Source organism: Procambarus clarkii, chromosome 74, assembly GCF_040958095.1.
Source record: "Procambarus clarkii isolate CNS0578487 chromosome 74, FALCON_Pclarkii_2.0, whole genome shotgun sequence".
NCBI classification, from domain to species: domain Eukaryota; kingdom Metazoa; phylum Arthropoda; class Malacostraca; order Decapoda; family Cambaridae; genus Procambarus; species Procambarus clarkii.
Genome location: NC_091223.1, coordinates 18790417 through 18817448, shown reverse-complemented (window position 1 = coordinate 18817448; position 27032 = coordinate 18790417). Strand labels below are relative to the sequence as shown.

At 45.8% G+C, this 27032-nt stretch overlaps 1 protein-coding gene across 1 annotated transcript in view; it reads left to right on the top strand.

Annotated features, from left to right (window-relative positions):
* Positions 1 to 26711, top strand: part of LOC123767374 (streptococcal hemagglutinin) — a 137079-nt gene extending 110368 nt beyond the window's left edge. Inside the window, exons 7-9 of the mRNA XM_045757032.2 lie at positions 8838 to 8959; positions 20094 to 20250; positions 24622 to 26711. Coding sequence (XP_045612988.2) covers positions 8838 to 8959; positions 20094 to 20250; positions 24622 to 26576 — 2234 coding nt within the window. The 3' untranslated portion in view covers positions 26577 to 26711. The remainder of the gene's footprint in view (positions 1 to 8837; positions 8960 to 20093; positions 20251 to 24621) is intronic.
* The last annotated feature ends 321 nt before the right edge of the window (positions 26712 to 27032 follow it).

Sequence of the window (27032 nt, the reverse complement as noted above, 5' to 3'; positions counted from 1 at the left end):
GTTCACACCCCCATCGTCCTTACCCCTGAAGTAGATTGGTCTGGTCGTCTTTTCCCCCTGCTTCCGGCTCCGAAACATCTGAGGGTTTTGGAGTTGGGGCAGGGTTTAGATGGTGTTGAGACTCGGATCATCTTGGGGAATGCCCCTTCCGGGTTGGCAACGGACGCATTCTCCCTTCCAAAGCTTCTGGGTCTGACCTGTGGGTCCCTCTTCTTCTGACTTCTACGGCTGCACTGGCCTTTTCTTTTGAGGCCGGGGCTTTGGGGGATGGCTCAGCCTCGAGTCCTGATGTGGTGTATTCCGGGGCTTGGGAGGGGCTGACTTGGGGGCCCCCAAGTCAGCCGTTGGACCCCACCTAGGTTTTTCTTCCCTCTGAACAGGGCTTACTGTTAAAAGGAGTTGGGGTTGTATTCCTACCCCCCCTTCCTCTTCGTACGAGTTGGATTTGGTATCTGCCCCTCCTGGTTTCGGTTCCGTGTCCCTTTGGCTGCTTCGGTTCCAGCTTCTTGCATCTCGCCTCCTGTTGTGCCACAGTTCTTTGCAGCTTACCTCCTGCGTGACCTGGATTACGCCTCTATTATGTATCCATCTACATTCAGGTTTGGGTCTTCATTTCCCTACTGGATTCGGTATGAGGTTCTGGAGTTGTCCTGGTTGGCGGACTGCCCTGGGCTGCTTTGGAGGCTTGGCATACCTTCTGTCGTTCCTGCACGCTTGAGTAGCATGAGGCATTAACAGTGGTCCAGGTTTTCCTGAGGGCGAGTTTGAGCATGTCAATGAGTGCTTGTTTGCGCCTGCCCTTCCTCGGGATGTGGGCAACGTGCAGCTTCACGTGCAGGTTCTTTCCCTTTCAGCTGCGCTGGTTGCTGAAGACTTGCGCACTCGTGGCCTGCTGGCTTCAGCTTTGCGTTTCTTTTCCCTCCTGGAGCTGTCTTCAGACTGGCTTGAGGAGAATGTGGAGGTGCTTGGGGCTGTTCCTGGGTCTAGCGCCTTGGGCTCGGCAGCTTGTTCGTCTGCTACTTTGCTGAAGTTGTTTGTGCTGATCCTGCAGGATGCAGTGTCACTGTTTTATGCCTCCCGGCTCAGGTGTCGGCAGGCGGTGCTTGCTTCCTCCCTGGAATCTGCTTGGGCTCTGGCTCTTAGGATGTCTTCACCTTTTTGTCCCCTGCTGTTCGCTGATTCTGCAGTGGCGGAGTATATGCAGGCGGCCTCTGACAGCTGTACATCCAATGTCCAACTTGTTGGTTCTCTGTGGGTCCCTAGGAGGAGGGGGGACCTTCCTGAAGGGGTTGTGCCAGGGCTCGGGGTTCCACTCGTTGTGATCTAATTCTAATTACCTAAGTGTAGTTACAGGAGGAGAGCTACGCTGGTGGTGTCCCGTCTTCCCAGCACTCTTTGTCATATAACGCTTTGAAACTACTGACGGTCTTGGCCTCCACCACCTTCTCACCTAACTTGTTCCAACCGTCTACCACTCTTGTTTGCGAAAGTGAATTTTCTTATATTCCTTTGGCATCTGTGTTTAGCTAGTTTAAATCTATGACCTCTTGTTCTTAAAGTTCCAGGTCTCAGGAAATCTTCCCTATCGATTTTATCAATTCCTATTACTATTTTGTATGTAGTGATCATATCACCTCTTTTTCTTCTGTCTTCTAGTTTTGGCATATTTAATGCCTCTAACCTCTCCTCGTAGCTCTTGCCCTTCAGTTCTGGGAGCCACTTAGTAGCATGTCTTTGCATCTTTTCCAGTTTGTTGATGTGCTTCTTAAGATATGGGCACCACACAATCGCTGCATATTCTAGCTTTGGCCTAACAAAAGTCGTGAACAATTTCTTTAGTATATCGCCATCCATGTATTTAAAAGCAATTCTGAAGTTTGAAAGCGTGGCATAGGCTCCTCGCACAATATTCTGTATGTGGTCCTCAGGTGATAGTTTTCTATTTAGAACCACCCCTAGATCTCTTTCTTTATCAGAATTCTTTAAAGATTTCTCACATAATATATAGGTTGTGTGGGGTCTATGTTCTCCTATTCCACATTTCATAACATGGCATTTATTAACATTAAATTCCATTTGCCAAGTGGTGCTCCATATACTTATTTTGTCCAGGTTATCTTGAAGGGCATGACAATCATCTAAGTTTCTTATCCTTCCTATTATCTTAGCATCATCAATTACATATTCATATAATTCTGTATACCAACTGGTAGATCATTTATGTAGACAATAAATATCACTGGTGCAGGAACTTAACCCTGTGGTACTCCACTTGTGACATTTCTCCAGTCCGATACATTGTCTCTGATCACTGCCCCTCATTTTTCTATCAGTCAGAAAATTTTCATTCATGTTAGAAGCTTACCTGTCACCCTTCCAATATTTTCCAGTTTCCAGAACAACCTTTTATTTGGAACTCTGTCGAAAGCCTTTTTTAGGTTCAGATAGATGCAGTCAACCCAACCATCTCTTTCCTGTAATATCTCTGTTGCTCGATCATAGAAACTGAGTAAATTCGATACACAGGATCTTCCAGATCGAAAACCATACTGTCTGTCTGATATTATATCATTTCTCTCCAGGTGTTCTATCAATTTAGTTTTAATTATTTTTTCCAATATTTTGACTATTACACTTGTCAATGATACAGGTCTATAATTAAGGGGGGTTTTCCCGGCTTCCACTTTTGTAGATTGGAACTATGTTAGCCTTTTTCCACACATCAGCTACAACTCCTGTAAACAGGGATGCCTGAAAAATCAGTTATAGTGGAATGCTGAGCTCAGGTGCACATTCTCTCAGAGCCCATGGTGAAACTCCATCTGGACCAACTGCTGTGTTCTTATTTAGCTCCTTGAGCATTTTTTCCACTTCGTCTCTAGACACCTCTATGTGCTCTATGTTGTTCTCTGGAATTCTTATTGTGTCTGGTTCCCTGAAGATTTCATTTTGTACAAACACACTTTGGAACTTTTCATTTAATGTTTCACACATTTCCTTTTCATTTTCCGTGAATCTATTTCCCATTTTCCACCTCTGAATATTATCCTTTACCTGCACTTTGTTGTTTATGAATTTATAGAATAGACCTTGTTCTGTTTTACATTTGTCTGCAATCCCTTTTTCAAAATTTCTTTCTGCCTCTCTCCTCGCTGCCGTGTAGTTGTTTCTCGCATCTTTGTATCACTGATATGTTTGGGGGTTTGGCCTCTTCCTGTATTGATTCCATTTTTGTGTCTTTTGGTCTCTGGCCCTCTCGCAATTTCTGTTGAACCAATCCTGTTTCCTAGTTCTGCATCTCTGTTTTGGTATAAATTTTTTTGTGCCTTTATCATATATTTCAGAAAACTTGACATACATCTCATTCACTTCCATGCCTAGCAACAAGTCTGCCCAATTATACTCACTAAAATTTTTTCTAAGGTTGCCATAATGTCCTCTCCTAAAGTCAGGTTTTTCAATTGCATCAACCTTCTTATTTTCTTCCAGATTATAACGCATTGCATACTTTATTCCCAAAAAGACATGGTCACTTTTACCCAAGGGAGGAAGGTACTGAATGTCAAATATTTCTTCCTCCTTCCTGGTAAATATCAAATCTAGCATGGAGGGAACGTCTCCTTCCCTCATCCTCGTAGCTTGTTTAATATGTTGATACAAGAATGTTTCCAGGATGAGGTCTACAAATTTACAGGTCCAAAATTCTTCTGTTTTAGCTTCATATGCTTCCCAGTCTAATATGCTTCCCAGTCTATGGATTTTAAGTTGAAGTCGTCGACTATCAACAGTCGTGATCTATCGTTATCCACTCTCACTATGATCTCTCTCATTATTGTTATAAGACCTTCTCGTTTACTATCTAGCTCCTCCTTTGACCATGTGCTGCTTGGCGGTGGACTATATGCATTTATGATCATTAGTTTATCATCCTCATGGCAGATCTCTAGTGCTATTATGTCAACTTCTTGTGGATTGGCAGTCATTATTTCGTTCACCTTTAGGTGTTCTTTCACCAGCACAGCAAAGCCACCGCCTTTCCTAATTTTTCTGTCCTGTCTCCAAATTGAGTAGCCCCTTGGGAATATGATCTCATTTAAAATAACATCTTCAAGTTTTGTCTCCATGAGTGCAACAATGTCTGGTGTCTGCAGCTGTATTACAGAGGGTTCAGGTTGCCCACGGATCGACGATCCGGCTCAATTTGGACGGCTCACAGTGGTTCATTGTCTGAGCCGCGGAGGTTCGATGCAGTCCTTGGCTCTTTGGGGCTGGTCACTTTGGGTGACTCATCTGCTGAGTTCTCGGGGTTTGCCTCTCCTGGTGGTTCACATTCGGGGGATGTCCAGTGTTCTGGCAGATGGCCCATCTCAGTTTGTTCCCCTGTCCATGGAATGGACAGTCAATGCCGACTCCTTCAGTTAGCTCTTCCAGACGTTCAGGCGCCTGGATGTGGACCTCTTCGCGTCGGCTTGATCAAGGAGTCTTCCAGTGTATGTGGCGCCCTTCCCCGACTGTGCCGCTGTCGGAGTCGATGGCTTTCAGCACGACTGGTCGAGGTGTGGGTTCCTGTTCCTTTTCCCCTCTGGTTCAGCTATTGCTCAAGGTCCTGGCTCGCTTAGAGACTAATCAGGGATGAGACGTCCGCTTGGCCCCATGGTGGCTAGCCCAGACTTGGTTTCAGGCACTGCTTGGTCGGTGTCCAAACCCGGCAGTTTTCCCACAGCTCCGCCTCTTTCAGCAGATTGGTCCAGTCCGTCACGTGGCTGGTTCGATCTTCTCGAATCTTCGCGTTTGGTCTTTTTGACCAAATAGATAAATAGTATGATAAACCATACAGATGGTTTATCACCATCTGTATGGTGATCAGGTGGCATCCTTGACGGTGTCCTACGTGCGGGCTTCGTATCGGCTGCAGTATGAAGTTTCCTGGTGGTCCTTTTATTTATTTCTCTCACTTTGTTGGTATTCTTTGCTCTCGGTTAAAGTTGTCTTGTCCTTTCTTTCATGTTTGTTTCAGGACCGTCATCTTATGTCGAATACTGTCGCCTCGTATTGTGCGGCTCTGGTGGAGCTGCTACAGTTTGCTTTCAATATTGATGCACCATTTTGCAAGCTGTCTTGTGCATTTTTCACCTCTGGCCTGCTCATGCACCGCCTGAGCTGTCCTGTCCTTGGATCGGGTGCGTTCTTTCCTCTCTTCTGTTTGGTTTGTTGTGGCCCCTTCGGTTCTGGATTGATTTTCCAAGGCTCTTTTCTTGTTGGCATTGGCCTCTGTGGGTAGGGTCGGGAGCTTCATGCTCTCCTCTGGCGCAGGGGTTTCTGCTCTTTTGGTCCTATCATGAGGACCAAAAGAGCAGAGGTTGTTCACTTGCAACCGTCTCCTTCTTTTCTGGCGTAGAATGAGACAGCTGTTTTCCAAAGGGGTCCTTGGGTTGTTGATGCTCGGTTGGTTACGCTGGGGGTGCATCATGTGTTGTGTCCGGTTGCGGCCCTCCTCTGTTATTTGCGCGCCACGGCTTCCATGTCCGAGGACGCACTTTGGGTTGATCCAGTTTCTCTTCTTCCCTGTTTCAGGGTGCGGGTCTCTCAGGTTGTCCTCAGGGTTATTCGGTTCAGCCAGCCTGCAGTCTATCCTCGTGCCCACGATGTTTGTTAGTTTGCTGCTCTTGCTGCCGTCTTTGGCAACATGTTTTGGGCTGACATTCAGGTGTTGGGATTTTGATGGTCGAACGGGGTCCTGGCTGCGCATTACTTAGTTAATGTTTCTGGGCATCGTAGGGCCTGTTTCGCTTTGGGTCGCCGGTTGCAGCCGGTTGTCTCAGCTTCATGTTGAGGAGCAAGCGATGTCCGCCTCCCGGGTAAGTCCCTCTTGTTTTTGTCTTTTGGTAACTCCGGGGAGCCGATGGGGCTCCCCCCCAGAAAACCAGCATTGAATGTAATGAAACGCCATTTTTTGGGTGAGGCGCAGAGGCTCCCCGGCACCCCTCCCTCCGGTCTGTGGTTTATCACGTGTTTTTGACATTCAGTCTCAGAACTGGGGTCTTGGATAGCGGGCACAAGGGGTCTAGGCTCCCATTTCTCCCTCCCTGGGAGGGGGAGGGTAGCTGTGCAGACAGCGGAATGGCAATGTGGTGACATCATGCTCATTTGCTTGTTTTTGTTTAGGGAGTTCTATCCACTAGTTCGGCTCTCAGTAGCAATTTTTCACTAGTATAGGGATTTGTTTTGGGATGCTTACCTATCTGGGTGCCTGATTTGTCGATGGCAAACATAGAATGCTTCCAATCACATGGGGGGTTTCTGTAGGCCATTGCTCATCGTGCCTCTCTGAGGGGGCCAGGTTCTGGGTTGTGGTCCCCGGTAGGCCTAAAGAACTCCATTCACACGACTGATGCCAAGTCTAATACTAGGAATATCAGCCTGGATAGCTGATATTGGGGAGTCTCCAGGTCCCACCCAGAAAATATTGTTTCATTACATTCAACACTGGTTTTATCATTCTCCGGACTGAAGGTGGCGAGGCCAAGACATGTTTCAATAGGCTACAGAAAATAATATGGTATTTAATGAAGATAAGTTCCAGTTCTTGCGCTACGAAAAAAATGAAAATATAAAAGCAGAAACCATGTACATAGCGCAGTCAAATCATAACATAGAACAAAAAAGCAATGTAATGGATTTGGGTGTACTCATGTCGGAAGACCTTACCTTTAAAGAACACAATAAAGTAGCCGTCACAACTACAAGAAAAATGACAGGTTGAATAACAAGAACTTTTCAATCTAGAGATGCTATACCAATAATGATACTCTTCAAGATGCTAGTGCTCTCTAGAGTGGAATGCTGCCGTACAGTGACAGCCCCTTTCCAAGCCGGAGAAATTGCTGATCTGGAGAGCATGCAGAGATCCTTCACTGCTAGAATCCACTCAGTAAAACATGAACTGTTGGGACCGATTGAAATGCCTAAATCTGTATTCTCTTGAGCGCAGGCGGGAGAGATACATAATAATTTACACATGGAAAATAGTAGAGGGGCTGGTCCCAAACCTGCACACAGAAATAACACCACATGAGACTAGAAGGCATTGCAGAATGTGCAGAATACCCCCATTGAAGAGCAGAGGTCCAATAGGTACTCTAAGAGAGAACCCTATCAACATCAGAGTGCCGTGACTATTCAACACACTTCTACTATACATAAGGGGCATAACTGGCTGACCCCTCACAGTGTTCAAGAGAGAACTCGACAAACACCTCCAAAGGATACCTGATCAACCAGGCTGTGACTCATACATCAGGCTGCGAGCAGCCACGTCCAACAGCCTGGTTGACCAGTCCAGCAACCAGGAGGCCTGGTCAACGACCGGGTTGCAGGGACACTAAGCCCTGAAAACACCTCAAGGTAACCTCAAGGTAGGCCTGCTCGCCTGAGCAGGGTCCCCCCCCCTTCCCCCTATCAGGGGAGGGTTAGACACTAACGAGTGGTTGCGCTAGTTGGATGACATGTTGCTTGTTTCACTGTTTTCTATTGAGGAAAGTTCTGGGTCTCTGTTTGGACATAGGTTGCAATTTTAACCAGTTAGAGGTTTGTAATGGTTCATCTACCTTTCTGAAGATATCCCCAGTTGATGGCAGATATGACAAACTCTAAATATAGAGAGTTCATATGCCCATAGCCCCAGGTAGTCCCAGGTAGGCACTAGAACTCCAAGGATTGATGGTACCAAACTAATATGGCACATGTCAGTTTGATAGCTTCATGGAGCCTCCAGGGGCTAACCCAGAAAATGGCGTTTCATTACATTCAATGCTGGTTTTTTGCTTTCCTCTCCTTCTTTGTACATATTTTTGAACAATTTCTGTGATGACTTTTGTGAAATTATCTCGCTATGCTTCAGTGTCTTGATTTCTTGATAACCCTATCTAAGGTCCTATAGCATAGTGATCAAAATCCTTGACTCACAACCGATGAACCTGGGTTCAATCCCAAGGAAGGACAAAAACTGTTGTGCTTATTTCCTTTTATCATTGCCTCTATTCTAGCAGTAAAATAGGTGCCTATGAGTTAGGCAATTGTTGTGGGCTGCATCTTGGGTAAGGTCAATGGACAACAGTTACTTAAACTTAGTGGGCCAGCCAGAAGCTCTGGATCCGTGCAGGAACATCCAAGAAAAAACAATAAGATCTATATTTATATATACAAGAGTTTTTTCATTCTTGTACAGCCACTAGCTCAGGTAGCATTTCGGGCATGTCCTTAATCCTGTGTTCCCTGGAATACGACCCCGCCAAATCGTTTAACAACCAGGTACCCATTTTACTGTTGTGTAAACAGAGGCTACAGTTAAGGATTGATGCCCAGCAAATCCTCCCTGACTTGGATATGAACCCAGGACAAAGTGCTTGCGAAATGCAAGGCGAATATCTTAACCACTACACCGTGGGGACTGTTAAAGTATATACAGTATATATCCAGTATATACAGCACACACATATATACAGTATACATACAGTACTGTACTATGGTTTTTGTATTCTTATAATAGACATATTTATGCAGTACTGTACAGTATTTTCATACCAAAATTTCTTGGTAAAAGTAAATTGTTAATATAAGTTAATTTTGCTTTCAGCGCCACCTTTCACTTTAGTAAATATGTAGTATGTCACCTCTAGAATTCCTCAGTTATTTTCTATTATAATCAGGAATTCTTCCAATTCTTCTAAACCTTCTGTTCAGTTGTTTCCTATTTTCTTTTATGAATTTCTACTGTATAGTATTGATGTTCAACAGAGTTTCAGAGAATGATAGCAGCATATCTTATTATATTTCAGTGGAATCCAATGAAGTGAAGGATTTGTCTTTGGACAACTTCAGTTTCAGAAAAACCTTGTTTGGATTTGGTGAGCCCTACGAAATATCTCGTTTTGCCAAGCACAAATATCCAACAGATTCGGTAATTAGATTGTCTTTTTTTTTACATTAAATATTAAACTATTTGCCTAAAACACTTTTGTCCTACAGGTATCATAATTATATTGTATGTAAATTCTCTGCCCATTGTGTAAATTTTCTGTGGATATAACTTTTTCGGAGAGGGCTTCCTCAGTAGCTCCCCCTAGTTACAGTACTGGAACTGCCAAGCCTTAGGGAATTACACCAGGGCTTGGAGATCTACCCAACCTATTAGATGCCAGGACCAGAATGGCTATCTCTTCTAGGCAATGTAAGCTTAGAGATCACAGATAAACCCAGAACCTTGAATATTCCCAATAGAAAGTATAAGAATATCAAAGCAAGCAAATTCTTGACAGAAATCAAGGTAAACTTTCATTGCTTTGGAGTAAACACCCCAACTGTTATGTACCTACAACAAACAAATGGCAGCCCAGTTCACTCTGGGTCACCACCTTCCAGTCACCTCATTTACTTGTCTGGTGCAGCCACATTCAGCTTTGCACTTACAAAAATGTGGTGTTTGCTATTCTTACAATATTTTACTCCACACTTAACCTTTACTCTGCGCAACACGTTATATGACATGATGGAGTACTGCGCAAGATTTGAATGGCCAGCGGGGTAGGGGGCCCCCCCATACGCTGCCCAGGGGCTATGGTAAACAGCTGCCATTTTGAAAAATAATCCAGCTCCACCACCAATGCATGGGAGGCCTCAGTTACCTAGCAGTCACCATGGCAAGCGCACAGCCAAACGCCTCCCAGGCACGCACCACACAATCACTTACTCAAGAGCAAATAACTAGTGAATTATTTTCTGATAGTGAGGAAAGTGATATTGATGACTCTGATATTGATAAGGACTACACACAAATGACCGATGATAGTAGCACAGAGAGTGAATTTGAAATACAGCCTGTTCCTATGACGAGGCCTACACGCTCACCAGTTCCTCCTCGCCCAGTGTCTACTCCAATTCGTGCACGGCCACACAGTTCTTGTATGTATTTAGAGTATGAGGATATTTTGGGCAACGAGTCAGAGGAAGGTGACTCTTTTCCTGGTTTTAGTGAGGTGGAATCAGAGCATATTATTACCACACCTGTCGCTAGTGCCAGTGGTGTTACCAAGCAAGATTTTGTCACATCAGCAGCGTCTCGCCCAGCCAAATGCCGCCGCATGGCACCACATGAGGAACCAAGACCCTCATGTTCACATAAATTTTACCTCAGGTTCAGTTAACGCCCATACTGTGCATAGACGGGCTTCAGTTCCTGGTCCACAGTGTGCAACGATTCCCGTTGCACAGTGTGCAAAACATTCAAGTTGTGTGTGTGTTGATGGTGAATGTATATAGTGTGTGACAGTGTATAGTCTGTAAATAGATTGTATATATACATAAATTAGCATGATACATGGTAAATATATGCAACATATGTGTACACAAGTGTCATGCACGTAACACAGTGTCCTCAGACAGTACGGATGTTTTACTGCCATAATATAGTGTATGTGTTCATTATACATAGGATTAGCACGTAAAAACAAATAAAATGTATTTGAAACTGTGCGCAAAAAATGAACAAAAATATATTCGAGGCAACTCGCGCGCTCCACCGGCCCCGGGAGCTTACTGCATGGGCGAACGGGGAATGATAACGTCATGCGCCTACTTACAGACCCCATAGCAGCCAAGGTAAGTACAAGTTCGAAATTTTTTTGACATACCCATACTGGGGAAAGGGTTTTTGACACTTTAAAAAACAAAAGAATTTTTTCAAGAGAATTTATTTCCTGCGCACCGGGGGGGGGTGTCATATTTATAGGCCGTGCAGTTAAAGGGTTAAATTCATTCGCCATTTCTAAATCAGATGACGGTGTAAGGCCATCCTTAGAAAGTGTTATCTGGTTGTGGGAGTGTTGTTTAGTTCCTAGGATATTAGAGACGGTATTCCATGTGCTTTTCATGTTGCCTTTTGCTTCTTTGAATCTAGTCTCATAATATGAAAGTTTAGCTTTTCTTATGATACTTGTAAGCACTGATGAGTACCTTTTAACTACTTCCTTTGTAACTAGGCCAATCCTAAATTTCTTTTCATATTCATGTTTTTTGTTGATTGATTTAATTATGCCACTTGTGAGCCACGGGTTATTTTTTCTTTTATCAGTTACTTGTTTGGCAAGGAGGGGACAGTGAGTGTTGTAGAGACTTAGAGTTTTGAAGAGAAAGAGGTTAGTTAATGAGTTTATATCCTGTGTATTATTAAATTCAGATTCCCAGTTAATATTGTGAAGTGCAGTGAAGTGAATCACTAATATGCACACCATAATTTTGAGTACAGCAATGGTTCACACATTTTATTATATAAATATATCACAATACACACTATTGAATAAAATTACTGCAAAAAAAATAAAGAAAAAATCAATGAGACATTAAAATAATTAGGTAATAATATCTTTGTGGCAACTGCCACCTGACAGCTTGGGCGGAGCAGACCTCATCTGACGATTGCTCTGTCAACGCCTCTTTTTTGCCAGACTTCCCCACCCGATTGTGGCCAAAATATGCCACCTACGATTTTTTTGTTATTTTTTTCTGTGATCAGGGAACACAAATGAACAATTTTATAAGACAAAAGAATTTTTTTTTTTTTTTTTTTTTTTTTTGTGCCTGTGGGTGTTGAAGCCATTATGACCTTAGCAGCCCAAGGGTTAAACTGCGCAACACTCCATATGAAGTTTTGAGTAACTGACGCAAAGATGCGCATCACTGCATATGAAGTTTTGGAGTACTAAACAAGATTTAAGCGGTCTGCGGATACACAGAGTTCACATCACCTTCCTCAGGGCTCTTGTAAACAGATGCCATTTAAAAAAAAATCATGGGCAACATTCCCGGGTGTGAGGGGTCTCAGTACTGAGTGAGCCACCAAGGCTGGTGCACGCAGCATGAGCTCACAGCACTGCTGTTCAGCTTGTGACCGCAGCATCACGTAAAAATGTAAAAAATATATGTAACTGGTATTGTTTAGCGATGATAATATTACAGAAGACCCCTGACTGTGATATAAATGACCAGGATTCTGATAATAGCAGGATTGTTGTGGTAATTTGCGCTGTGCTGTGGGAGGAGTAATGTTGAGGGTGGGAGAGCTGTAGTGATATGTGCCAAATCTGTGTGGCCACCTGTTGCTGTCTGCATTTACTATACCAGCTTAGTGGTTCACTATGGTGAACAAAACATGCAGATACTTATATATATAACGTCTGTATATAATGAATAAAAGCAAAAACAGTATGGTGGGAGGAGAATGTTGGCGGGTCAGGTGAGGTGAGAGAGGGAGTTACAGCCAGTGGCTGGCTGGCTGGTGTGCTGGCCACTCCTTGCTGCTTTTTGACTCAGCATACCAACTTAGTGGTTCATTATGGTGAACACAAATGTAGATACTTAAATATAACGTGTGTGTATATATAATGTAATAACAGCAAAAGGAGTGTTGGGAGCAGCCATTTTGGTGAGGGTGGTGGCATCATCTGCATGATATGTTATGCTGTGTAAGGGTGACCACTATGCTCTTTGGGCACTATACCAGCTTAGTTGAACAGTTATGGTGAACAAAACATGTAGATACTTATATATATAATGCCTGTATATAGTGAATAAAAACAAAAACAGTATGGTGGGAGGAGAATGTTGGCGAGTCAGGTGAGATGAGGGAGGGAGAGGTGGCGAGTGGCTGGCTGGCTGATGTGTGCCGGCCACTCCTTGCTGCTTTTTGACAAAGTATACTAACTTAGTGGTTTGTTATAGTGAACAAAACATGCAGATAATTATATATAACATGTGTAATAACCACAAAACTATTTGTTTATTGCTTTATGAACATAATAATTGAATCACTGATATGCGCATCATAATTTTGAATATAGTGATGATTCACACATTTTATTATCTAAATATATCACCCTGCACACTATTGAATAATATTACTGCAAAAAAATTAGTAAAAATCAATCAGAGACATTGAAATAATTAGGTAATAATATCCTTGTGGCAACTCCCACCTGACAGCTGGGGCAGAGATCTCCTCTAGCGCCTGCTCCATTAACGCCTCTTTTCTGGGGGGAACCCCGTCAGCTCCCCGGAGCTATCCAGGCTGAATGGATATGTATATCTTTCTGGCATCAGTCAATGCATAGAGTTCTTGCCTACTGGGGGCCATGAGCCAGAACCTGGCCCCCTCTAGAGAGGCACGAGGACCAATGGCCTATAGAGACCCCCCCTGTGGTTGAGAGCATTCTATATCTGCCATCGACCAGGACAGGCCTCCAGAAAGGTAGGTGCCCCAAAACAAACCCCTATTCTGGTAAAAGTATTGCGACCAAAAAACGAATAGGTGGAGAAAACCCCCCAAACAAAAATTAACAAACTAGCATGATGTCATCATGTTGCCGTGCCGCTGTCTTACGCAACCCCCTCCCCTCCCCGGAAGGGGGAGCCCCAGACCCATCTGCTGGCGACCCAACATACAGTTCTTAGGCTGATGGGAGTCTGGTGCAGTCGTGCCTCTGGCTCCAGTTTTTTGTTAGTTCTGTGCCTTGTGGTGTGGGCTGTCCCTTCAGGTGGTGCGTGAACAGGGAGAGAGATTCCACGGTACTCAGGCTGCATGCATCTAGGGTCACCTTCCTTAGGTGCCCTGTAAATACTGCCCTTAGGGCTTGGGGCCTCCTTCCACAAGTTTCCTCAGGATCTACGCTGTGCCGATTACTGCTCGGTATTTGGCAACCCCTTGGAGTCAGCTGGGGTTTTTCTTACCCTTGTTTGTCTCTGAGTAGGGGTAGTTTTCGTCACTGGCAGGGGCACGGGGTACTGCATAGCTAGTTTTCACCTATAACAGCGGCTGGCTCTGTTCCGCCTGGGTTATCTTGAGATGATCTTCTTGAGATGATTTCGGGGCTTTTTAGTGTCCCCGCGGCCCGGTCCTCGACCAGGCCTCCACCCCCAGGAAGCAGCCCGTGACAGCTGACTAACACCCAGGTACCTATTTTACTGCTAGGTAACAGGGGCATAGTGTGAAAGAAACTCTGCCCATTTTTTCTCGCCGGCGCCCAGGATTGAACCAGGGACCACAGGATCACAAGTCCAGCATGCTGTCCGCTTGGCCGACCGGCTCCCAGGTACCCGGCTGGGTACGTTGTCCTCTTGCAAGGTTTTTCTTTTGTTTTTGTTTTTCTGCCTGGTGGGGGTGTCTGCTGTTGTGGTCCCCTGTCGCTGTTCTTGGGGTATATATATCTCTAACTCTGTTGTAGTCCACCCCGTTTGGCCCCCGTGAGTGAACACATCCCAGGGGTTCAGCTTTAGGAGTTTGTTTGGTAGACATGGGCACCGGTTCGCAGTACCCTGCCTGGGCTTCCTTTAGCGTGTCACCAAGGTTAAGGGCCCTGAGTCCCTCCTCGCATCTTGTAAGTTTGAAGGTTGCTCTGTCCCCTTATCTCAGGGTGACACTCACTGGTTTTGCCTCCACCATGCTGCCTGTTGGGTCAGTGACCTGGAGTTGTGCAACGTGTGCTGTCTGTACTCCATTTCACCCAAGCCTCTGATACTGATATGCGGGTACAGGCAGCTACGGCGTTGCATGCTAGATTTAGGTTGCTGCAACATGTTCTGTTGGTTGCAACCCCGGATGCCCCACGACTGCCCCATTTTGGTTATAAGAACCCGGACTTGGGGGTGGGAGTCGCTTCAGCTCTGGTTCCGCCTGCCCCTCCTAGTCCTTTCCCTTTTGTAGTTTATTCAGTCCCCCCTTCCTTGCTTCTGGCTCCAAAGCATCTGAGGGTTTCAGAGTCGGGGCAGGGTCTTGTTGGTGTTGAGACTCGGGCGGTCTTGGGAGTGTCCCCGTCTGGAGTTGCGGCAGAGGCATTCGAGCCTGGTCTTTCTGCCGAAGCTCCTGGGTCTGGCCAGTGGGTCCCCTTCGTTCCTGTTTTTTTGGCAGCTGCCGTCTTTTCTTTGGAGGTGGCGGGTCTGGAGGCTGGCTTGGCCCCGGGTCCTCAAGGATAGGTTCCCGGGGTTGGGGAGGGGTTGGTTTGGGGCCTTGGGCCCTGTTGGACCTCGCCTGGGTTTTTCTGCCCTCTGAGCGGGGCTTGGTGTTACAAGGAGAGAGGTTCTCTTTCGCTCCTTCTGCGTACGAATTGGATTTGATGTCCACCCCTTCCCGGGTTCGGTTCCGTGATCCCGTGGGTTCTTTGGTTCCGTCTTTCTGGAGATTTCCAGCTTCCCGAGTCTCGTCTTCTGAGGTGTGGGAAGCCTTGGCGGCTTACCTCCTGCGCGACCTGGATTATGCCTGCGTGATGGATCCGCGTTCCTTCGTGTTTGGCTCTTCTGGTTTGTACTGGGTTCGTTATGAAGTTCCGGGGTCATCTTGGTTGGCAGATTGACCTCTTTTTTTTTTTTTATTGGAGGCTTGGCACATGTTCTATCGTCCCGCACGCTTGAGTGGCGAGAGACTCATTTGGGGTTTCAGGTTTTCCTGGGGGGAGCCTTTGAGCATCTCAATGCTTGTTTGTTCACCCCTGCTCTTCCGCAGGATGTTGGTGTCATGCAGCTTCATGTGCAGGTTCCTTCCCTTTCGGCTGCCTTGGTGGCGGAGGATTTGCGTATTCGTGGCCTGCATTCTTTGGCCCTGCGTTTCTTTTCCCTCCTTGAGCTGTCTTCTGACTGGCTTGAGTTTGATATGGGGGCACTTGGGGCCACTGCCAGGTCCGGTGCACTGCCCTCTGCAGTGCGAGGGTCGTCTGCTTTGTTGAAGCTCTTTGCGCCACTCCTGCGTGATGCAGTTTTGCAATTCTATGCTTCGCGCCTCCTGTGTCAGCAGGTGGTGCTGGCTTCTTCCTTAGAATCCTCTTGGGCCCTGGCTCTTTGGTCGTCTTGGCTCTTTTGTCTGTTGCTGTTTGCTGAGTCTGCTGTGGTCCAGTACTTGCAGGCGGCCTCAGTTAGTTGTCGGCCTATGTCTTGAGGTGTTGTTGCTCCGGGGGTCTCGTGGGGGCCTTCCTGGAAAGGTCGTGCCAGGGCTCGGGGTTCTTTTCGTCGTGGTAGGCGATTGGTGCCAGATTTGGGGCAGGCGCAGCCTATGGTTCCGGCTGTTTCTGGTCGGAGTGGGGATCACTCTGTTCGCCGCTTAAGTTTCCGCAAGGCACGTTGGCCCTTTCGTGGTTCGTCCCAATGATGGAGCGATGGAGGGGTGGCTCACCCTGTTTGATCACGCCTGGTCTCACAATTTGTGGGCTTTATGGGTTTATTGCCCCATGGGTTTATTGCCCCTCCTTCTGGATGACTATTCTATCCCAGGTCCGTCTTCTGTTGGAGCCAGGTGCTTGGATGGTGTTCCTGGACCTTAAGGACGCGTATTGGCACGTCCTGGTTCATCCAAGGTTCAGGGACTTGCCTGGTTTTATTGTGGGGCATCAAGGTTACCGCTTTCATTGTCTTCCCTTCGGTTTGAATCTGGCACCTCGCGTTTTCACACGCCTCACTCGGGTTGTGGTGTCCCGCCTGCGTCTGTTAGGTGTTCGGGTTCCTGCCTACCTCGACGACTGGCTGGTTTGGGCTCCCAGCCAGTCCATGTGTCTGCTCGCCAGGGATTTGGTTCTTTCCCAGCTTGCCGGGTTCTTGGTGAACAGGAGGAAGTCCTATCTGTTTCCCTCTCAGATTCATTCTTGGCTGGGTCTGGTTTGGGACGCTCGCACCGCTTCCTTGTCTCTGCCTCCGGCGGCTCTGTTTCATCTACGGTCCCGCCTTCGTCTGTTTCTGAGGGGTTCCCGGGTCACGTGGCGGTTGCTCGAGAGTTTGTGTGGGAACCTGAACTTTGCCATGATGGTCTACCCACCGGGTCAGGTGTGGCTTCGTCGGCTGTTCTGGTTCCTTTGGGGATGTTCCTTCCTCTTCTCTCGCGACCGTTGGGTTTGGCCTCCAGGGTCTTTGCGTCTGTTGCTGCGTCGCCGGCTTCCTCTTCAGGTTTTTTGGGGTTCAGTGCCTTGGCGCCTACCCGAGCCCTCGCTCGATGTGTTCACGGACACGTCATCTCTTGGCTGGGGCTTTGTGACCAGTACTCACCAGGCCAGCCAGGGGCAGTGGGGTCCGTTCTTCCGTCGAGCTCACAGCACGGTCGGGGAGTTCGTGGCAGTGTGGATGTCGCTCCAGAGGGTTCGAGTAGCTCGCGGATCGATGATCTGGCTCCATTTGGACTGCTCCCCAGTGATTCATTGCCTGAACCAGGATTCAATGCAGTCCTTCTCTCTTTGGGGCTGGTTGCTTTGGGTGACTCATCTGCTGAGTTCTTAGGGTTTGGCTCTTCTGGTGGTTCACGTCCGGGGGGTGTCCAACGTCCTGGTGGAAGGCCTGTCTCTTTTCCTTCCCCCGTTCCACTGAATGGACGGTCAACGCCAACTCTTTTTGGTGGCTGTGCCAGACTGCGTCCAGATTCGGGACGCCGGACGTGGATCTCTTCACGTCGGCGTGGTCGAGGCGTCTCCCGGTATACATGGCATCCTTCCCCGACTGCAAGGCCGTCAGGGTCAATGCCTTCAGGTAGGACTGGGCAAGGTGAGGTTACCTGTACCTCTTTTCCCTAGTTCAGCTGTTGCTCCAGGTCCTGGCTCGCTTGGAAACTTACCAGGGAAGAGTTGTCCTTCTGGCTCCTTGGTGGCCGGCCCAGCCTTGGTTTCAGGCGCTGCTTGCTCAGTGTCCGAACCCGAGGGTCTTCCCACGGCTCTGCCTTTTTCAGTGGATTGGTCCAGCCCGGTACGAGGTTGGTTCGGTCTTCTCCTTGAGTCTTCGCGTCTGGAGTTTTTGACTCTGGTTTATCGTCACTTGTATGGTGAGCAAGTGGCTTTGTTGTTGGTCTCCCACCTGCGTGCTTCATCACGGTGACAGTATGAAGTTTCCTGGTGGTCCTTCTGGTTCTTCCTGTCACTGCGTAGGTATTCTTCGGTCTCTGATAGGGCTGTTCTGTCCTTTCTCTCTTAGTTGTTCCAGGACCGTCATCTTATGCCGAATATTGTCACCTCGTATCGTGCGGTGCTGGCAGAGCCGCTTCAGCTTGCTTTCGGTGTTGATGCTACTTCTGCCCCATTCCCCAAGCTGTCTCGGGTGTTGTTTCACCTCCGGCCTGCTCATGTGCCTCTTGAGCCATCCTGGTCTTTGGATTGGGTGCTATCGTTTCTCTCTTCTCCTTGGTTTGTTGTGGCCCCTTCCATTCGGGATTGTTTTTCTAAAGCTCTTTTTCTGTTGGCATTGGCCTTTGGGGGTCAGGTCGGGGAGCTTCATGATCTCTTCCAGTGCAGGGGTTTCTGCTCCTTCGGTCCTGGTGGTCGTTTTGTTTGGTTGCAGCTGTCTCCTTGTTTTCTGGCGAAGAATGAAACGGCTACATTTCGGAAGGGGCCTTGGGTTGTTGATACTTGGTTGGTCAGGCCAGGGGTGCATCATGTGTTGTGTTTGGTTGCAGCTCTTTGCCATTATTTGTGCTCCTCTGGGAGTCAGGTCATTTAGCTTCATGCTCTCCTCTGGTGCAGGGGTTTCTGCTCGTTTGGTCCCGGTGGTAGGTTTGTTCGGTGGCAGCCATCTTCTTCTTTTCTGGGGTGGTATGAGTCTGCTGTTTTCAAGAGACTCCTTGGGTTGTTGATGCTTGGTTAGTTTGGCTGGGGGTGCATCATATATTGTGTCCAGTTGCGGCTCTCTGCCGTTATTTGCACGCCTTGGCTTCTGTGTCTGGGGACGCGCTTTGGATTGCCCTGGTTTCCATTCTTCCCTGTTCCTGGGTTTGGGTTTCCCTGGTCGTTTGCTGGGTCCTTCGGTGGATGATAGTTGTCTAGCTTTCGATTTGAGTTGCGTGTGGCGAATGCCTCCCAGGTGCATCCCTCTTTTCCTTATCTTTGGTGAAGTAGCTTCGGGGAGCCGAAGAGGCTACCCCCAGAAAACCAGTGTTGAATGTAATAAAACACCATTTTTTGGAAGACCCCCCCGGAGGCTCCCGGCAACCCTCCCTTCCTTCGGTCAGCGTTTTTTTGCATGTTTCGATATCCAGCCTCAGAACATCAGGGTGGATTGCTGGCACAAGGGTCTGGTGCTTCCCCTTCCCCCTCCCGGGGAGAGGGTGGTTGCACAGACAAGTGGCGCGGCAACATGGTGACGTCATACTCGTTTTCATTTGGGGAGTTCTGTCCACTCGTTTGATTTTCAGTAGTAGTTTCAACCAGAATAGGGGTTTGTTTTAGGGTGTTTACCTTTATGGGTGCCTGACCCAGTCGATGGCAGACATAGAATGCTCCATAACTACATGCGCAATTTTATAGGCCATTGCTCCTCGTGCCTCTCTGAGGGGGACCAGGTTCTGGCTCGTGATCCCCGGTAGACCTAGAACTCCATTCACATTGACTTATGCCAAAATCTATTATATCTATATCAGCCTGGATAGCTCTGGGGAGCCTCCGGGTCTCACCCAGAAAATGCCGTTTCATTACATTCAACACTGGTTTTTTCTCAGTTTTGAGTTGATCTCTAATCCTCAGACTTCCCCCTTGCTGCCTCATACAGACACCAAGAATCTGGTCCTGGTTCCTAGTAAGCCCAGTTGGGTCTGTGAGTCCTGATGTTGTTGCTAAAAGCTTGGCAGTTCCAGTGCTGTAGATCAGGAAGTTACTAAGCAGCTCACCAGAAAAAAAGTTTTTCATTACATTCAGTGTCTAATATTTTTGCTGGTTCTTTCCATCAGTTATGTTGCCCTTTATCAACATACTGTATAGTATACTGTATGAATATTGATGGTTATATAACCCATCCTTAACTTGCAGTTTGATAGAATGACCATCAATTTTGAGTCATTTGAATTATCCCATTTTCATGTTTGTTTTCATGTGTTCATGGCAACAAGTTAATCTATGTGGTAAAACTCACAAATAATTTTATTTGAATTGGTTATCCCCTTTCTCGAGGTTGCCAAAGTATGAGAGGCATGATCTTATCCCACACTTTAGTACATACAGGTAGAAATTTAGATTATATATAAAACTGGAAACAGTAATTTTATTCACATAATTCTTAATATTTTGTATAGTAATTAAGCAATTATCTTACAGACACCTTCTCAGCCAGTTGTGAATAGATATATAAGAAGAAGAAAATATAGAGGCAGGGCACCCATTCCTAGTGATGAAGTAATGCCTGCAAGCATGTTCCCAGAGGATGGTTACTGGGTTACCTCGTTTTATGACCTACATAATAAAATGGGAACTGGTGAGTTAATTATAATTACAGGTTGCTTGGTTCTGCATTAAATGCACAATACTAGTGAGGTATTTTGAAAGAATGAGAATTCACATGCTTAACCTCTGTGATACGTCGAGTTTATTGTGAAATTCCTCCTGTGCGCATATAACACACCCCGTCGTTCCTGGGGGTGTGTTTCACACCCTTTTCCTTACCCTTTTCGCTCTTATGTCGCGATGCTGTTCAAAAAAAAAAAAAGTGTTCAGGTAAGGTACATCCATACAAGGTGTGACACAAACATTGATGGATTTCTATCTTGGCCTAGTACATAGTGCCTCAACCGTTTCGTATCATTGTACCTGCAAGTTCCTTTGTCAGGGGTGCTTGTCGTGGTTCTAAATAAATAATAAATATAAATGTTTATTTAGGTACGGTACATACGTACTAGAGATTTTACAAAGTATGATGGATTTATAGATAGGGCTAGTACATACAATGCCTGGAGCCACTATTACGCAAAGCGTTTCAGGCAAAGCATTCTCGTTGGTTCGCGAGTCTCTTCGTACCTTCCAATATTATTGGAACGTCTGTTGATTTTCGATGTGGTTTCCATCGGGTCTTTTGTCGGCCTTGTTGGTTCCCTTCCATCATCTGTTTTCTTTTGCTTCGTTTTCGCCTTGTTTTATTTTCGCGTCGTCTCTACTTCCAGTTTCGGCGTTCTTTGTCTTCGTTCCGCACACCTTCCTGGTGTTTGTACGATGTCTGTACATTGTGTGTATGATTTGTGTGTCCGCCTGGTGTATGAGCCACGCCTCCCGGTGGACGGGTGGTGCGTTTCGTACCTAGTGTGCTGGGGCCGCGGTGTGCGTTTTGTTTACGGGCGGTATGCTCGTGTGTTCGCGCCGTTTCTCGTGGTTTTCTATGGCTTCTTGCTGGTTTCTCCCTCCAGTTGTGGCCCTCTGGATGCTGAGGGTGTTTTGGATTTATATCTGGGGGTGTCACTTTGTTCTCCCTCTGTACTGCTTCATCTTCTGCAGGGCGCGCACCTCTGGCCATATTTCTCCTTCGACCTCGCATTTTCTTCAGGTAACGGTACATACTATGCCTACTGCCTCGAGTCTGCATGGCTTTCGGGCACACCTTTAGCGCTGCTCCTGGTATGTTGCTTGGCTCGCCTGTGTTGTGGCACGGTCTTGTGTCTGCTCTGCAGGTGACGTTGTCTTGTCTGGCGCTTCTGTCGGCCTAGTGCTGGTTCTCACTTTTGATGGGGTGCTTGCCTAGTTGTGCTTGTGGGGGTTGGCTCTGGCTCTTGGGCCCCGCTTCTCCTCTCAGTTGACGGTTGTGCAGTTTCCTAAGCCTTCTGGGCTCTGTCTTCCCGTTTGCTCCTGTGGGTGGCTTCTGCCTCCTCCACATGGCTTTTTGGTGCTTTTTGCTTCTTTTCCCTTCTGACATTGATCAGGTTCTTTTAGTGTCTGTGTCTCCTTGTGTGCACAAACATACGGACATAAGTACAGTGGACCTGCGGAGGGCCTATTGGCCCGTGCGAGGTTGCTACTGTTTCTTACCATCCATTCCCACTCGCATACATGTCCAACCCGCCCTTGCACCAATCGTGGGGCCCCACCACCACGTTACATGGTAATTGGTTCCACACGTCACCGGGCCTATTACAGTGCAGGTCATTCCTCCGGTCTTTCCTGATTCTGCGCTTATCCCTTTTATGCCCGTTGTTTCGTACCTGCAATGTGTCGCAAGGGTGGCTTGTGCCACTATCTCAGTTTCTATTGTTTCGTGGGGATTGGTCAATAAACACAAACACTAAGAAACTACTTATCTTTTGTTGCATATTCAATAGTTGCGGGTGATATTTTGGTGGGCAATGGTGCGGGTTGGGCACTCTGAGTGTCGGTACGGTGTCTCGCATGTCTGTTCTCGACCACACTTGCAGGTAGTCTAGTTATTCTTCGCTACTCTGCTGGTTATATGCTTGGGCGCTGCCTCACAGTTCTCCACAGGTTGGCAGGACTTTTCCTTGAACGTACAGAACGGTTTGAGTTCCATCGTTGGTGCTTTGGAGAGCTTTGCTTCTCTGGTTAGGCTCATGCGTTTGGAGCGAGTATCTTCTTGGGATACTCTATTCACTCCGCCACCCTTGTTCACTGTTCCATCCTTGTTTACTCTTCCCCCCTTGGCGGGTTTGCGTCGATGGCTCCTGACTGGGGTGTTTGGTCACCTTGCATGTGTCTTTAGTGCCTTTTTTGTCCATCTTTTGTTCTTTGTTGTCCTGTGGGGCTCTGCCCGGCATTTTGGTGTTTTTGTTTTCGTTATCGACCCCGGGGTTTTTTCCCTGTCTGGACACTTTCCTTGCCTCTCTTCGATGCCTGACTGCACACTGCTGTCCGTAAGGTCCCTCAGGTATGTACGCAATCCTCTTCACATTTTGTGGTTGGTCATGTGCGTTACTTCCCGGCCGCTCCTTGGGCCGTATTCGTGGTTTCCTTACTTATTTCCGTTTTTCCTCCCCATGCTACACTTTTTGTGTGTCTGGGTCAGTGCTTCTTGGTTATCCTGTTTGGTGCTCCGGTGGGCCTCTGTCCATGTTCCACGTCCTGCTTTTGGACTTCTCCGGTGTTCCGTTTTGGTACCGAGTTCCTGCGATTTCTGTGTGGTTTTCTGCAGGCTTCAGGTTGCGCTGTCTGTGGGGATGGGGGGGTGTGGACTTTTCGGTCTGCCGCTCCTGCCTTCCTGGTTCCTTTTTCTTGGAATCGGGTTTGCTGGGTTCCGGTCCTGGTTTCGGTTTTTCTTTGTTCCTTTTCCGGACCGGGTGTGTTTGCTTTCCTGCAGTTTCTCGTCCTCGGTAGTTATCCTCTTGGATGCCTCGGGGATGCGTGTCTCATTCTTCCCTGCTGGAGCTGGTTATGTTGCTCCTTTGGGTTGCGGGGTCGCTGTTTTTAGCTTCGCGTTTTGCGAATCTGAACACAGGTCCCAGGTTACTGGTCTCCCACCTGCGTGTTTCGTCTCGGGGGCAGTGTGTGGTTTTCCTATCATTGTGAAGGGTCCTTCGGTCTTTGATAGGGTTGGCTTGTCTTGTCTTCCCTTCGGGGTTGTTCTGGGACCGTTGTCTGGGATTGTCCTGTCACCTCATGTTGGGTGGTGCTGGCAGAGCCGCTCCTGCTTGCGTTCAGTGTTGCAGTTCCTTCTGCTCCATTCCACTTGCTGTCCTGGGCGTTGTTTCCCTCTGGCCTGCTCTTGAGTTTTGGGGCCGTCCTGGTCGTTGGCCTGGGTGGTCTTTTTCTTCTCGTTTTGGTCTTTGTTTTGTCTCTGGTTTTGGTTGTTCAGTTAGGACGTGTGGTATCCGCCTCCCGGTTCCTTCCCTGTTTTACTTATCTTTGGGGAGGTAGCTCCGGGGAGCCGACGGGGCTCCCCCCAGAAAACCAGTGTTGAATGTAATGAAACGCCATTTTTTGGGTGAGTCCCGGAGGCTCCCCGGCATCCTGCCCTCCCTCCGTTCGGCAGCGTTTTTCGCGTATTTGACTTCCAGCCTAAGAACTGCCAGTTGGATCGCCAGCGTGGAGGGTCTGGGGCTCCCCCTTCCCCCTCTCGGGGAGGGGGGGGGGGGGGTTGCGCAGACGGTGGCGCGGCGACGTGATGACGTCATGCTAGTTTGATAATTTTGTTTGGGGAGTTTTGTCCACTCGTTTGGCTTTCGGTAGCAATAATTTCACCAGAATAGGGGTTTGTTTTGAGGCGCCTACCTTTCTGGGTGCCTGTCCCGGTCGATGGCAGACATAGAATGTTCCCAATCACAAAGGGGTTTCTATAGGCCATTGCTCCTTGTGCCTCTCTGAGGGGGCCAGGTTCTGGCTCGTGGTCCCTGGTAGGCAAGAACTCCTAGCACTTTGACTGATGCCAGAAAGTTATACATATCCATTCAGCCTGGATAGCTCTGGGGAGCCTCCGGGACTCACTCAGAAAATGGCGTTTCATTACATTCAACGCTGGTTTTTTCAAATGCAAAAGATATGTTATATTGGCAATGAGAATGATTGGTTTACACTTTAGTTAGAATGTAAACTAAGTGTTGTGCAGTAAATGCAGCATTATACTACATACTGAGAGAAAGAGAGAAAGAAGAGTAACTGAGAATATGGGACTGAGGAGATACTTGATAGAGAAGAGGTATTGTTTTGTAATGCTGCTTCATAGATGGAAAGGAACAAATATTATTTTAAAGTTAATTTCATATTTATTATATCATGAGGTATTACAACACAGGAAATGGGATATGTATTCCTCATTCACCTGTGATCAAACCATATCAGTTAATTACTATACAGTATATTTATGAAGATTAAGAAAAATATTTGATTATGTTGATGTGAACATTTTATATTGCAGATGATGTGGAGATTGTTAATGAAGCTGGAGAGGTAACAGGTTATGAAGAGTGGATCAACATTCAATCACACAGCAAGAAAACTACAAATAAAATACAAAACATTGTGGATTGTGGCACCAGTAAAACATTGACTTGTGTCCAGAATGGTAAAGACTTAATGGATGTGAATCCTATGATTATATCTAATGCTGAAAGTGACGGGGAAAGTACTATATCATTTATGGATTTTGAAGATATGAATGTAGATATGGAAGTAATTAATAACATCAGAGAAGGTACCAAATTGCAGACAGATATAGTGTCTAATGTGGCCTTTAATGAATTTGAATCTAACCAAAGGAAAGCAACTGAGGAAAACCAAAGAATAAAACAAATGAACCAAGAGTCCTGTAGTGGAAATAATTCCCAGATGGGCTTGACATGTGAAGATGGTGAAATTAAACATAATAACACAAATTTAATTAATTTGAAAGATGCAACAATACTATCCAGAGAAAAAGATTTAATCTTAGAATCTCCTAATTATTTGAGGAATCAATTAAGTATCTCTTTGGTGGAAGAATCTTGTGAGAGCCCATATGAAAGTATACCTGTAACTGTAAACATGACAGAAACTATGACTAACAAGAATGGTAAAAAAAGAACTTGCTCAAACCTCAAGCCACTTCATAGGGTTTTTACAAGGCCAGTTATTCAATCAATTGTTAATAAATCATTTCCAGAAAAGAGACATTTAACATATAATAAGATGTTAGAATCCAGTTTAAATAAAAGTGATGACACAAGTATAAAATCAAATCCCATTAATAATTCTGTAGATATTCTTAATTCATCAAACAAAGAAATACACAATAAAATGAATAATATAAGTAGTATAACAAGGCATTCTGATAATTATATGACATTACCTCAGCAAGAACATTCAGTAGATTTGAATGATATAAATCAGTCTCGTGATACTTCAGCACGAGTGTTTGATACACCAACAGGATATGATAAACTACCAAGGACAACTTGTGCTGTAATGAATTCAGTGAACAAAGAATATGAAGATGATGATAAAAAAAATAAAGTAGCAGTTCCTATTTTACAAGGAGACCTTCAAAATACAACCATTTGCAGTAAATATAATATGGATGAAACATACAGTACAACTCATAACAAAATTTCTGTTAATAATCCAGGAAAAATAAATATAGTAAAAACTGTGACATTCCGAGTGCGGCCAGATCTTCAGAGCAATTTTCCAAAGAATAAAATGGGCAAAGATATTCTTCAGAATTGCAGTAATAGCGAAAAACATAATGTTTCTGAAACTGAAGATGGGTTAATTTCAAATCAAGAATTGGAGTCTAATTTAGTTGTACCTAGTAATTTAGATAGCCAGCACATTGTAAGTGCAAACTGTTGTTTACCAGTTTATAAACATATTTCTCTTGATAAGCATGATCTTTGCTCACTTGAGAGTGAAGATTATATTCCACCTATATACTTCAAAGCCGTGAAAGCTGATCCACTTGTTGAACCTGTTAAAAGTTGCTATAAATCAAGTGCAGAAAATCAGCTAAAATATTTGAACTTTGTGACTTCTCAAAAAGACGTTTTAGCACAAGAAAAATGTATAGCAGCTTCCTTGTCACAATATGGTATTTCAGAAAACTCTCGGCATTTGCCCGTGAAAATTGTATCTCGGCAGCAAGAAACAGAGAACGAGAAACAAAGTATTACACTTTATTATGATACCACTTCTGTCATACCTGTGGATAAAAGGCCTCTCTCTTATAGCAATATAAATACCATACCTCTGCATTATGAACCTCCTCCTAATGGGAACTTTGAGACATTAATTATGCAAAACACAATATCATCAAAAGAGCACATTGACACCATATCTTTACACAATAAGAGCATTACCAGTGACAGCAGAGATGTCTCATGCCAAACAACACAATAATACAAATATCACAAAACACACATATTTAAATAGTTGAAAATCTGTTTTCAACAAACCGAGGCATTTTCAAGTGTTTGTATAGATACTAAACACAATAACCATATGAATTTTGACTTGTAACAGTTTCTCAAAGCACAGTTGTTTTTAATGGGTTCGTGGATACCATAACCTTGAAGACTATTGCAACTTTCATGGGTTTTGTGAACACTACATTCTAGATTGTGGTAGTGTACACTGAAAGTGTAACTATACCTTCTCAGAAAACCATAGTGTCAACCAATAATTATTTGAATGCTATTCCTCAGAGTGATAGCTGTTTCTGACAATATTGTAAATTTAGTAACTCTTATTAGCTCTATAGAAAAACACCAATAGAATATCTTGGCAAAGATGTACTATCAACTTTAAAATTCAGTATCAAATGGAGAAAAGTACTCAGCTTTTGAAACCACACAT